The sequence below is a fragment of the Anguilla anguilla genome, chromosome 4 (genome assembly GCF_013347855.1).
Source record: "Anguilla anguilla isolate fAngAng1 chromosome 4, fAngAng1.pri, whole genome shotgun sequence".
NCBI lineage: Eukaryota > Metazoa > Chordata > Actinopteri > Anguilliformes > Anguillidae > Anguilla > Anguilla anguilla.
Window position 1 is genome coordinate 41,433,310 of NC_049204.1, and position 14,626 is coordinate 41,447,935.

Here is a 14,626-nt window from a genome sequence, read left to right on the forward strand (position 1 = left end):
TTTCCAATACTGACAGTGACAAAGTGCACGAATGACACTTTGTATTCAGCAGAGTCCGACTGAACCACAAACCTTTCCAGAGGCTGCTTCTAATTTGTTTACAAAGCTTTGATCAGGATCATACACATACTAAGAAGGATGTAGTCAGTTTTGTAACACCTATCAATTAGGCCGTAGTGTATTGGCCGTCCTGTTGTGATTGAATTAGCACGTCTGTTGACTTGGATGGTTCCCAATCTCTCACTCCCGGTCGCTATTCTACCATTGTACCAACTGTATTGTGATAATGATAAGAGAAGCTACTAAAGTAATCTAAGAAGTTTCAAATAAAATCCAGAGGTAGGCAAAAACCTGGAAAATTACATTTAATCTAGCCAAATGTAAAGTTCTGCATGTGGAAAATAAAAACATTAGGCAGGATTACTTTATGGGAGGAACAAAATTGGAATGTGCTCAGTTTGAAAGACTTTTGAGTAATGGCTGATCAAAGCCTGGTTCTAGGCACTGTGCTGTAGAAGTTTAAAAAAAAAGTCCAAAACGATGCTGGGATATATAGCCAGAAGTATTGAGTATAAATCCAAGGAAATTATACTTACCTTATACAATACATTTGTTAGACCACACTTATAGTATTGTGTGCAGTTCTGGGGACCATACTACAAGAAATATATAGAGGCTCTGGCAAAAGTTCAAAGAAGGGCAACAAAATTGATTCCTGGTATGAAAGATAAAAGCTATGAGGAAAGACTTAAGATGCTTAACCTCTTCAACCTCAGTAAAAGGAAACTCAGGGGTTATTTGATTGAGGCTTTTAAATTCATAAAGGGAATCAAAAAGTGAACTACAAGAGATTCTACAGGTTATTCTACACTGAGTTCTGTTAGAACAAGGGGACATGAATGGAAATGAACAAAAGGTAGATTTCATACGGACATTAGGAATATGTTTTTCAAGCAGAGAGTAGTCAATGTGTGGAATAGCCTGCCAGGTCATGTAGTAGAGGCAGAAACTCTGGGGATTTTTAAGACTAGGCTTGATACAGTGTTAGATACTATCTAATCTGTAGGTAATCAGACAGCTAATTTAGTTAGAAAAATGGCATGCATTGTTGGGCTGAATGGCCTTTTCTCATTATTATATTATGTTACGTAATGATATGTTATATCAGGCTCAAAACTGAGCTTGACATGTGAGACTACAGTAGGTCACCCCTTTAATTACCTTGGTGTCCAGCTCAGGATGGAGGTTAAAATTTCTCCCTCACCCTTGATTTTCTTTTAATTTTAAGCCTTTCTTTGCTGTGTCACAGAAAATGGGGAGTGGGAGATCATTCACAAGCCAGCCCGGAAAAACATATACAAGCACATCCCAATGGACAGCAACAAGCATCAGGACATCACCTTCTACCTCATCATCAAGCGCAAGCCCCTCTTCTATGTCGTCAACATCATTATACCCTGTGTGCTCATCTCCTTTATGGCCTCCCTTGTGTATTACCTCCCAGCCGACAGTGAGTCCAGACGGGCACCCCCAAAGAAGGGCTAAGTGGGCAGTCAGCTCCTATATTGGGTGTCTACACATTTACTCTTATGTACACCTGTTTGGTGACTGCTGCAGTGCAGAATAGCATGATAGCAGCATAGTTTGCAGAGTGGGACACATCCAGTCATATCATGCAAACACAAACATATATGCACACTTGCACAAATATGTAAATCATTATGTGTTTGTGTGTGATTGTGTTCTTTCTTTGACAGTGTGTCAGCATGAGTGTGTGTGTTCTCTGCAGGTGGGGAAAAGATGACCCTCTCCATCTCTGTACTTCTGGCTCAGTCTGTCTTCCTGCTGCTGATTTCACAGCGTCTGCCTGAAACCTCCATGGCCATTCCTCTCATTGTCAAGTATGGGATCTCCAATCATATGCATGCATTAGTCTGTCCTGACCAATAATCAATAATGTCCACTTATCAGGCTAATATAGCAATATACAATTATGTTGTCATTCAGTTTATGAAAATTATTTTCTGAGTTTGAAATCATAACACTTTCAATTAGGATCTACATAATCTACTTGATAATAGTTTATCATCTATTCTACAGTCATCCATTTTCCATCACAAAACAGTTTTTACACAGATAATACACTCCACTGTACTAACAATACAATACATGACAGTACAAATGATGGACAAATCACATGCCACATTAACCACGTCTTTAACCCTCTGGGGTCTAAGGGTAAAATGAGGCACACTGGTGATTGTGCCATGCTCTGACATTTGTGTAAATTTCATCAACGTTATATGCAGTGATTCCAAAGTGTTTCATATCTCTGTTTTCAGCACAAACTCAGCTACAATAATATGGCAGCAGTAAGTAGGTCATAATCATATGTGGATTGCAAATTGCTCTAAAAACACACAAACTGTAAACAGTAGTTTTGAACATGCACAGGAAAATAAATGTAATTTAGTGTAATGGTACATCCGAGAAATTTCATTATGTTATCTAATCACATTCAAGCGATGTAGGTTGTTTGTATTAAAAATTATTCATCTGGCTCCTGTTATATCTTCAGAATTGAGCCAAATACGAAAACTGTTAATTATTCCCTGAATCTCCCCTACTACTATATATACATAGCTTATATGTACATTCTCATTCAGCAACAGCATACTTGTATGTGAGTGAAACGTATGATGGCTTTTAGGATGTACTGCCTCACATAAATATGTTCCCATATTCCTTTCTCATTTAACAAAGTCACTAACATGCGGAAGGTTTAATCTGGCAGCTAGTTACTATAGCTAATGTCTGCTACAAATGCAGGCAACATTTCATTCATTAATTCTGCTGAGTGTACTTATCCAATATAATAAAAACTAGTTAGTTGGTGTGACTAAGGTAAATGGAAAGAAATTATATATATATATATATATATATATATATATATACATACATACAGGGGTTAAATTGGGATTTGGGAGGTGGGTGGGTGGACCCTGAGATCCGGTGGGAGGAGGGGAAAAAAAGGTACAAACCATTGAATGTCTCAGCTCAAAATAGTTGTATCTTTAATGTATTGTGCACATAATTCGAATTAAGGAAAAAAATGTTTTAAAAAGAATGTATACTATTGATGCAAGCTTTTACATAATATATTTCAAGTTTATTGAGTGTCATTAATGCTGAGAATTTTTTTTACCCACAAAAATAATCGGTCATCCACCTCTTGTCCTCATTTCTTCCTCCTTTATCCATCTTTCTTAAACTGGTGAGGCTCAAAACTTTGCTTTAAACTAATCATTGATCTCAAACTGTTTTAATTAATTTTCGGTGATTAACAAGCATGCAAACATCTGACTAATCAATTGGAAAAGGACACAGCTTCTTCGCATTGTGTTAGGGAGATTAAATGATAAATGCGATTTAGAAAAATCAGTTTTAATCGCTAAGCAGTGGCGGAATCTTCCTCTGATTTTTCTTGAGTATCAATGCAATTAAACCACAAAATAGGCTACTCAAATACTATCATATATAGCCAGCTCTCCCCAAATAGGCAGTTTTAGCGAGTAGCCTAGGCCTTAAGTGTAGACTAAGCCTACTTGGTGATTAAAACGGATTTTTAACGAACTGAATTTATGATTTAATTCCCCTAACACGGTATGGAGACGCTGTGTGTTAGGCTACTTGCCATTTGATTAGTCCGATCGTTGGCACGCTTGATAATAAAGGAAAAATTACTATTGAAAACAGGTTGAGATCAATGATTAGTTTAAAGGAAAGTTTTGCGCCCCACCAATTTTCAGTCGCTGCTGAATAAAATGTTATGTATGTGGGAAATATTCATTCCTAGTTTAGCTGCTGACCAGCAACCTGCTGATTTTGCTCAAGCAACCAAAGTTGCCGTTAATAATAGCCGGCGTTCGTGGGGGCTGTTTATTCATCTCTCTTTAAAATGTTGCATAGATTAAATTACATGTTAATGAAATTAGCTACCTACCGCGTCCGCGACAATCAACAATATCTTTCTTTCTGTGCCTGTCTATATAAACGACTGTTTTTTTTCTTATGATTTTTGATTGGTTGAGCGAGTAACTGGCTAGCGGGAGTTAGACTGGAGCATACGAAAAATGGACTGGAGTGTCAGTTAGCCTATTTGTAAAACTGCAGGTCAGAATTATTTATTTATTTATTTACCAAAGGTTATTTACCCAATTTAACCCCTGTATATATATATATATATATATATATATATACAGCTCGAGGTATGATAAGAATACGATGTACACACTATAGATCAGATATAGACACTATAGACAGTAGTGTATTCATATTTGTACTACTGTCTATAGTGTTTATATCTGATCTATAGTGTACATCGTATTCTTATCATACCTCGAGCTGTTACTCTGCATTTCATAGCGTTTACATTTCATACTGTCCATACTAGTGTTCACACTATATATCTTAGCGTATTTTAGCACATTTGTACCTACCCTTACTGTTTATTCTATTTATATATTATACATATGTACATTACACTGCACAGCACTTTACTGCTTCTTTTGTACTTCTGGTTAGATGCTAAACTGCATTTCGTTGTCTCAGTACTTGTACTTTGTGCAATGACAATAAAGTTAAATCTAATCTAAATATCAATCATGCCAGCAACTGCTCAATTTAAGCCAAGAAAGAAGTTTGGTCAATAGCACAGAATATACAAGGCAACCAATTGCATTCAACAAAACATTTTATTTTATAATATGTCCAGGGTGAGGGTAAAGGTCCAGTCTGTTCCCCCACGCATGGTCTTCCACTCATGTTGTTGGTAGTGCTAGATCCGGGCCTTGCTGTCACGACTGCCACTCACAAACCTCAGACTAGACACACACACGTCATTATAGTGGTTGAAATATAAAATATCCAAATTATTCAGCTCCTGCACTTAATCATTTTATCCTAGAAAACAAAACAGGGAGATAGCGAGTTATGGAGTTGATCATGCTCTCTACAACAGCAGACATCTTGTATCTCTTCTCCATCTCTAACATTTCCAATCCACAGCATGCGAGTGTCCTGCTCCAAGAGATTTCATAGGCGCCTCAGGATTTGGATTTGGACTTTTACCACCCCAGCTTTCTATTTTACTTTATTCTATTTTATCTAACTGCTAGATTCATTTTCTATTCTATTGTTAGATTCACCTTTATTATATTGTATTTATCTAATTGTTTGCTTCGTTCTGGAGCTAGGCACCGAAGAATTTCACTATACATTGTATAGTGTATGATTGTGTATGTGACAATAAAACTTGATTTGATTTGATTTGATTTTGATTTGATTTGAATGTTTAGAGGGTTTAGAGTTCACCCACCACAGTTTCAGAAATTTCTGTGGGAAACTTGGTATTTTAGTATAAATATCACGTATCTTACAGGGATTATATGAGCAGAAATTGTTTCAGTGTCTAACTGTATCTTCAAACAACTTCAACTATTTAATTGGCATTGGCATTAAGTTTTGGATGCTACAGATATAACTGACAATTACATGCCTTGTTGCTTTTTTTGTTCCTTTATAGATAGCTGGCTTGCTAGGTCATCAAAGTTAGTCTCCCATGCTTTCACATGTCAGCTCTTCAACAGAAACTTTTGGATTCGCAAACAAAACTTTTGGATTCGCATTAATACATTTTTTATCACAAATTTATTTTACTTGCAATAAAACATTTTTTGATTGCAGTGTCGATAGTTTTGCTCTCAAATCTATTTTTTGATTGCAGTGTGGAAAATTTTGCTGTCAAATCTATTCTGTTTGATTGCATAATAAAGACACAAAAGTAACTCCATAGAAAGGCAATTCATTTGTTCACATCTTTGCTTTGGCTTGAACTGCCCTCTGCCAATATTTGTTGATGTCTGGTTGCTTCGGTTATGAAATATCTCAATGTATCGTGTGATATTCATACCATTGTAGTTTCTGGTGTTTGCATACTATAATATTTCACCAGATGATATCAGGGAATTTTTCGCATACTAATTGATGAATACTGTGGTTTTGGACATTTAAAAAAAAACGCTCACATACTATTTTGGCGAAATAATAGTGCAGTAGTTTGCGGTAGCTGAGGTTCAGGACCACACATCTAACACAAGCCTTCTGCTTTTTTTCTATAAGAAACCTTCCGGCCCACCCTATCTGTAATGTATTGGCATTATTCCTGCTTAGTAATCGATTAACTCCCCCTATTGGGTGTTTAAGCACAGCGCTTCCCTGTTGTTTTGCACGTGCACTGCATTGTTTTCATCAGCTAGCGATCCAAAAAATCTGCATCCGCGCTGATCTCCATCTCAGTCTCAGTTATTAAAACAAGATATACGAAACCGAAGATATTACAATATTGTTTGTTTTCCTTTGTTCTTGTTTTACATGCCCCCCCTCCTCTCTCTCTCTCTCTCTTTTCACCAAGCCCAGGAGCTTTGGCAAAGTCTTCACCGCAGACTTCTCATTCATATCTTATCTATCTACAATTTTTTACTTTTAATTTAAAACACCCGCTCAATTAACACTTTTTTGCATTCAGTTGATGGTGTGGTCCTTAGCTCATGAAGTGCACATGGAGAATAGGTGTGCTGTGTACATATATACTGTGTGCAGTTCTTTCACATTTACATGTACTGAGAACCTCACTTTTGTTCCTCACACAGGTACCTCATGTTCATTATGGTTCTGGTCACAATTGTGGTCCTGAACTGCGTCATTGTGCTCAATCTCCATTTCCGAACGCCCAGCACCCACCTGATGTCAGAATGGACTAAAGAGGTATTCATTGCCAAAATTCAGGGCTCACCATGGGAATGTCTTTGAAGTCCAGTCATTAGTTCACCCTGCAGCTATAATAGGAAACTGTAGATAAAATACCTTGTACCCTGCATGTGTCAAACTGCTGAAGCTGCAGGGGTGAGCTTGGTTAGTTAGAATCTCTGGGCTCTGGGCTATAGAAGGCCCAATCCTTCACACTAAATGCTCAATCCTGGTCTCATCTGTCCATAACACCCAGTTACAGATGAAGTTCAAAAGCTGAACTTTGATTGGAACCATGTGTTATCGTCTGATGTAGCTTTTTTGGCCATGCACACCAGTGGTATTTTGAAATCGGGTATCCCCCAGCTAGGAAGCTCAAACTTGGCTAGAAATAGATCTTTCTGCAAGATAATGATCCCAAGCATGCCTCAATATTAATAAGCAATGTTTAGCTGACCAAAATTATGGCCATTCCAGTTTCCTGACTTGAACCTGATCTAAAATTAGTGTTTGAAATTGAAGAGGGCAGTCCACAAGAGCTGGCCAATGGATCTGAAGGACAGATTATTGAGAAATGGTCCCCCCACCACTGCAGTATGTTCACCCAAATCATACTATTAAAGATTTTGATGCTATATGGTGTGGTTCAGGATAGTTGTGATCACCCCTGGGCATTCGGCAAAAATACAAACACAGGTGTCCATGTGCTCTTTATTCTCTCCTAATGCACACGGTTCTATAAAACACAAGAGTTGAACACAATCATTATAATCTTTACAATATTTTACTATTTACAATAATTACAATTATAGATGCAAGTAAATTACAAGTGTGTTTGCATTTTAATAACAATAGGCAGCCAAGAAGTGCCCTTTTGCTTGGCAAAGAAGGAATTAAATTACAACAAATAGCATCTAACCGATACTGGCCATTAATGTTGCAACATGACAATATTATCATAGCAGCAACGCTGGTCTGTAATAAATTGCCTTTCCCCCATAACTGATTATGCCTATGCAATATAAATCTTTGTGGGGCCATTTTCAGGCTAATAACTGGCTGTATATAAGCGATTAATAAGAAGGTTTCTTTTGTGCTTGCATGGACACATATACTGTACATGGTATCAGTTAAATTTAAAATACCATTAACATTGCATATTCACAAGAATGGTTGTTTACATAACCACTCTGTCAGGTTGAAGCTACCATGTCTAGGATGTTAGCTATATTAGGATAACATTAACCTGCATTTGAGAACAATGTTGGCTGTTGTAAACATCAGAAAATTACTGCATTAACTGCTGTGCTATCGTGAGGTAACAATATACAGTACAGAACATAAAGTAAAGCAACTTAGGTTTTACAGGTACACACACATACACAGAGATTACATTTGTTATTTGTTGTTCAGAGCACTGCTAAAATGTATTTTCCTTAACAACTACAAACTTACAAGGAGCAGGTTTTAAACTATTAATTGCTAATCATGTCTATATATTCTTTTTATTTTGTTCTTTTTTCTAACATAAATCAAATGACTGGGTGCAGTTCTTTCTGGAGAGGCTGCCCCGCATCCTGCACATGTCTCGCCCAATGGAAAGTGAGCCCACGTGGGAGGGGATGGCCCTCCCCCGTCGCTCTAGCTCCCTGGGGTACATCGCCAAGGCAGAGGAGTACTACACCATCAAGGCCCGTAGCGAGCTGATGTTTGAGAAGCAGTCTGAGAGGCATGGGCTTGCCACCCGGACCACACCCGCTGCAGGTCAGTAACAGAGAGCATGTACTCAAACCCTGCCCACTGCAGATAAGTCTCACACACTCTCAAACCCCCACTGCAGGCTCCCAGGATGCTGTAACTGGGCTAGCAACTGTATTATTTTTATTCTCCCAATCCACTGATTATGCAACTTTTGCTGATTCATTAGCTTCATCTTGGGCTGTGATAAAATTTTCTCACCTCATTCACTGTTCCAGGGCTTTCTGTGTTACAAGTTGTTCTAACATTAACTAGAAACATTAATCAGAAACAACTGTGAATCCATTTGTCCCAAATATTTTGGTGCTCTGAAATGGGGAGGAGGGGGATATGTATAAAAAGTGTAATTTCTTCAATGAGAAAACAAAAATATATAATACCCTGTAATAAAAGCGGTGAATCTGCACTGTAACCTTTAATGTTAATTGTTTGATCACGTATTCATATTGCAGCTATTCTTCTGTCGGGTTTTTAGCATACTACTATAGAAGCCCATCTCGAAAAGTTAGCCTTGGCAATACACTGTTTGTATAGTATATCTGGGACTTGGTTTTGACAATGTAACCACTTTTTTCATATTTGGTTTATTCCAGTGAACACGACCAGTAATGATGGAGAGGCCACTGAGCAGCTGTATGCGGAAATGAAGCCTGCTGTGGAAGGGGCTAATTACATTGTGAAACACATGCGTGACAAAAATGACTATAGCGAGGTAAGAGACTTGGCCAGTGGAGAGCAAACACACACCCGCTTTCCCTGACAGCTACTTCATGATTGTGGGCTACTGCACCACCTACTCACAAAGGTGAAACTACTCATCCCCTTTCACAGAGACTAGTCATGAGAAATCCCCATTCATTAATGCAGACCTAGGCGTAGGCCATTAAGGCAGGTCTGCTCTACTACCCGTTCACTAATACAGGCTACTCAAATCCAGTCACTAAGGCATGGCTACAGTTGAGGCAAAAAAGTTTACATATTAGGGGGTACCCTATTTAAAGCATTATAACTCCAGATGTGAACACCACAAAGACTTGGAAAATGGCTTAAATTAGTTTACATTCATAATTTTGGAAGAAATAAAGTGCCACAAATGCAATTGTCTCTGCAAAAAATCAAAAATGAATTTGCTCTTTTTTAGTTTGCAATCTGCATATTATACAGCAGGTTATTACATGTCCTGGATCAAAAACTCCTTGACCACAAGTTCATAAAATCTAAAGGTGGATGTGTAGAACTACTAAAGATCTTTGAAGCAAAAACTAAGCAGTGTACCCAGCGTCTCCAAATCTATCCAAAATGTCTAAATTATGCATTGCTGTAAGTCACAACATATTCACGTATTTCACTACACATAAACTGTTTTGACTCAAGAAACTCACTGTTGCATCATTTTCAAGTGGGAATTACAAGCTTTCCATCAGTACAGTGGTCTAAAATATCTAGGGGTCCAGAATCATATCCAAAATCTCTCCAAAAATGAATAAAATGCTTTTTGTCTATTATAAAGCATATAGATGAGCCCATTATGAAGGTTTAAGATGAAACATTGATATCAGATTAAAAAATAATACAAAAACATTGTCATCCAATGTGGTATAGTACATAAATGTGTAATAATTAACTTCCACTTTCCACTTTCCGTTCCACTGGAGTATGATATTAATTAATTAATTGTTTAAAAAGAAATCAGCGTGCACTCTGCGAGTGCACATCTCATATTCTCTTTGGGGGCTGCGCCCCTCTGCATGCCACTGTTCTGTTGTAACAATATCACTGCCAATATCAATATCATTGGTATTTGGACATTTCAGCAGTGAGATGTCAGTCACAGCTAAAAATTGATAAAAGTGTTCAAAATCAACTATAGATAAATGTGGAAAAAATAAACTAGCGTAGAGGCAAAAACAAACTGGATTAGATACTTAAGTCATGATGTCATGTTTTTTTTATATCAGTTAAAATACAGATGTGAAGTGTGAGAGTTAGATTCAAAAACATGTATGCTAGGCTAGTTTTCACCTAAGGAAGCATTAAGCTATGACCTTTGGTGATTCCATGACTCCAACCATTTGATAAGTTCCCTCAAGTGTAGGCCTATTATATTGAGAGCCATACGGCAGTGCTTGGGAACAGAAAACCCCTTTGATGAGTTCCCACAATAGCCCATGTCATATTAAGCAAATACAGAGCTGGGGAACACCTTTTTCAGGTTCCCATTATGTGCTATATAGAGCTGGGGAACATAGGACCTTGGGAACATAGGACCCTGGGAGAGCACATATGTAAAGCTGGGGAACATAGGACCCTGGGAACATAGGATCCTTTGTCATGTTCCCATTATGTGCCATATAAATCTGGGGAACATAGGACCCTGGGAACATAGGAATGACTCCTCTCCGCTTCTGTCTTACTCCAGAAAACGATGTCAGCTAAGTCTATCAGCAAACATATGGCTTAGCTATGCTCAGAAGTCCTCAATAATAATAGTATTTTACAATAAATTATGAAAAATCGTTGATAGCTGTGACAACTGAGTGCCACCGCTCGTTTAAGAGATGAGAGAGACGAGTTGATTTCTTTGGACGCGACTGCGTCTTTTTTATTTTACGGCCGCCACGCGACTTTCTGTTCGCAATTTACAATTTACAACACACAAGACACAGTACACAATTCCCGGCTGACTGTCCGTCAGCTCTTCTTCCGTTCCTCCTTCCTCTCTCTGTCGACCCGCTTTTAAGCGTCCAGGCTCACTGTCGAGGTAATCAGCACATTGTCCATCAATCAAACAATTAACCATCAGTGCTGATTAATAATCCCCAACAGCCGTGGCGCAAAGTTCCGAGAGCCGCCCCGCCCACTCTCTCTCTGCAGCCAACACAAAACCACGCCCACCCTACCACAATAGCATTTCGTCAGGTGCAGTGTCTTTTACTGCTACCATAGAGTGAATGCATAATTGAATGCAATGATGAGAAAACTTTTGGTTACACTGAGCTATAAAACGCTATTCCAAAAACAAAAGTACACTTGTTATACATCGTTAGAAAGCTTATACTCTCACCTACTGAATAAATGAATTGAAACAACACGTGTGGTATTACGCAGTTATTTTCGAAGGTACCCAGGCATCACAAATGCGCGTATATTTCACAAACGGATTGTCTAAGACAATATAATATGACCACTCAGTCTCTAAAGGGATATCTCTATGCGTGAAACCAATGGTAAGGTTGTATATTTATTCAATATTAAGTCACAGATATTGACTTTAGAATGACATGGTATAATTTTTGTAAATTTTCTCTTGTTTATTTCGTTATTCAGTGAGCAGCGTTTTCACTGCTGTATTGGCATATCTTAGGCTATTGTTGGGTTTATCTTGGGTTACTATGACGGAATATGATTTTTGAGTGGTGAAAGAATATTTTTATGAATGCCCAGATAGACAATATTGTCAATTATGTCATGGGTGTAGTTGCAGATGAGACTGCAGGGGGTGCTTGTTAAATGAACGCCCAGCGCGACAATGGTGGCGTTGGGAAATTCCACTGTAGTGTATCATCTACTAATGAAACTAAAACATAGCGTTTCTGTTTTCAACTCATACATTGGTTGCAGGTGCAATGAATGTCTGAGTTGAACAATTTAGGCACGCCGGCGTGCCAACCACTAGGGGGTGTGTGGTAAGAGGTTAAATAGTCTGGAAGATTCCAAAAATTGATGTAATTACTTTTTAGAAGCTTCTGATTGGCCAATTGTCATAATTATGAGTTAATTAGGAGTTAACTGGCACATGTGTCTGTATTTATGTATGTATATATGTACATAACTTTAGAGCTACTGCATTTTTGCCCTTGATGCCATGGGAAAATCCAAGACCTCAGAAAATAAGTCTGGTTCCTCAAGTCAGTTTTCAAGCAACTGGTACCATGAGCATCTATACAAACAATTGTATGCAAATATAAAAATCTTGGGACCACGCAGACACTGCATCATTCAGGAAGGAGGCACAAATAAACTCTCAGGACTGAGCGAACTTTAGTCCGAAAGGTTCAACTGAACCCCAAAATCTGATATAGTACACAAAAGTTGAAATAAATCTCTGAAATAAGTCTCTTAGCTATTACTTTGAAATGACCTCTTATGTAAATAAAGTAGGTTCCCTAATTGACGTAACACAGGAAATGTATGGTAACATGAAATATGTGGAGTCATGAAAAATAGAGTTTGGATGTCTTTAGCCTCAACTGTACTCATTGGGATAGCTTTAAGATTGAAATTGGGTATGCCAAATGCATGAATAATTAAATATGGGGTAAAATCAAAGAGGGTAGGCACTTTAACCCTCATAGATCTGAGTTGAGTAGCCCTGCAGGCACTGTAACCCTCCTAGATCAGAGTTCAGTAGCCCTGTAGGCACTGTAACCCTCCTAGATCTGAGCTGAGTAGCCCTGCAGGCACTGTAACCCTCCTAGATCAGAGTTCAGTAGCCCTGTAGGCACTATAACCATCCTAGATCACAGCTGAGTAGCCCTGTAGGCACTGTAACCATCCTAGATCTGAGTTTAGTAGCCCTGCAGGCACTGTAACCCTCCTAGATCAGTGTTGAGTAGCCCTGATGTTTTCAATCTTATACCATATGCCACCCAAAGCCCAAGGTTATACCAACAAAGAATTTAGTTTAGTTTATTTGACAAAATTAAAACACATGTATCAAAAGACTTGCATGTGAAGAAATTGTCAAGGATAACACAAAAAAGTCCTGGACTTATTTCCATCTTGGTCCTTGATGTTCCATCAGCCAACATTATATTGATTAATTAATTATTCAATATGTAGCTGAGTTTAAACATTAATAATAGCAAGTAAACACAGATGCATGGCATTTTCAACACTTTGCTAGTCATATTGTCTCTGCACTTAGCACACGGTTTCCATCTAACCAGGATACTGGTCATTTTCAGGTGACCTAAGACGTGTTAGCAAATCACAGATATTCCTTTAAGTAAAAAAATGTTTGGTTTAAAATAACCAGCCTCCCTCTTAATCCAAAACCCTCTCACAGGAAAAGGACAACTGGAGTGGCATCGCCAGGACAGTTGACCGCCTCTGCCTCTTCCTAATAACGCCAGTTATGACAGTGGGCACCATTGTCATATTCCTAATGGGCATATATAATCATCCACCCCTGCTGCCCTTCGAAGGAGATCCCTATAACTATGTGGAGGAGAATAAACGCTTCATTAACTGATCTCGCTGGAAGCAAGGAGGTGGTGTGTTATGTGTGAAAATAGATCTTTTTTGAAATGTAATATCTTGTTTGTTTGAGTTTCAAAGCCATGGCTCCTGAGGTCCTAGCCATCCTGGAACAGCTCAGTGTGTTATGTGGCCAGACTACACATTACTACTCTACATTGTACTCTTAAGTTAAATATACCTAAGTATTAATAAATATTAAACCGACCAGCATTTAGTGGATGTGAATTGGTTGGAGGTTGTCATTCCTTTTGTGTTCATTTCACAATAAACTGTTTGAAGGGAAACATTATTTTCAGTTTCCATTGGAAAAGCAAAACGAAACACTATCTGGAATGGAATTGGGTTGGCAGGTATATGCCTTCGAAGGGTGACATGCCCCATACCTATAGAACGCAGGAGTTTGGCACTTTTCAGGGTTCCCTACAAAAATTACCACTGACTCTCTGCCCTTAAAAGCATTCATTTCTGTACCTTCTGACAATTTCAACAGACAGAATTCACAAACAACTTTTTTTTCCTTCTTCTTTCTCTTGCCAATTACCAATTTTTTTCCTTCTTCTTCTTTTTCCTGCCGATTACATCATCGCAAATGCTTCAGGCCTCAAAGAATAGGTCTCCCCTTTGGACTTTTAGGTCCATCAACCAATGAAAACATTGTATGTGCATGGAAATTGACATATATAGAAGTGCACACGTTTCAAAGAACAACACTTTGCGGTAGCTCACTAATAACTCACTGGGTAGCGTGCTTCCCTATGGGAGTGACAGGTGTGGGTACTTATCTCACCTTGGACTCAAG

The 14,626-nt window shown here is 38.3% G+C and overlaps 1 protein-coding gene across 2 annotated transcripts in view; it reads left to right on the forward strand.

Annotated features, from left to right (window-relative positions):
- Positions 1–14,046, forward strand: part of chrnd (cholinergic receptor, nicotinic, delta (muscle)) — a 37,293-nt gene extending 23,247 nt beyond the window's left edge. For both annotated transcript variants that reach the window (XM_035412899.1, XM_035412900.1), the window contains 6 exons: positions 1,310–1,510; positions 1,790–1,901; positions 6,711–6,825; positions 8,358–8,571; positions 9,159–9,277; positions 13,634–14,046. In XM_035412899.1, coding sequence (XP_035268790.1) covers positions 1,310–1,510; positions 1,790–1,901; positions 6,711–6,825; positions 8,358–8,571; positions 9,159–9,277; positions 13,634–13,819 — 947 coding nt within the window. In that variant the 3' untranslated portion in view covers positions 13,820–14,046. The remainder of the gene's footprint in view (positions 1–1,309; positions 1,511–1,789; positions 1,902–6,710; positions 6,826–8,357; positions 8,572–9,158; positions 9,278–13,633) is intronic.
- Positions 14,047–14,626: the final 580 nt, after the last annotated feature.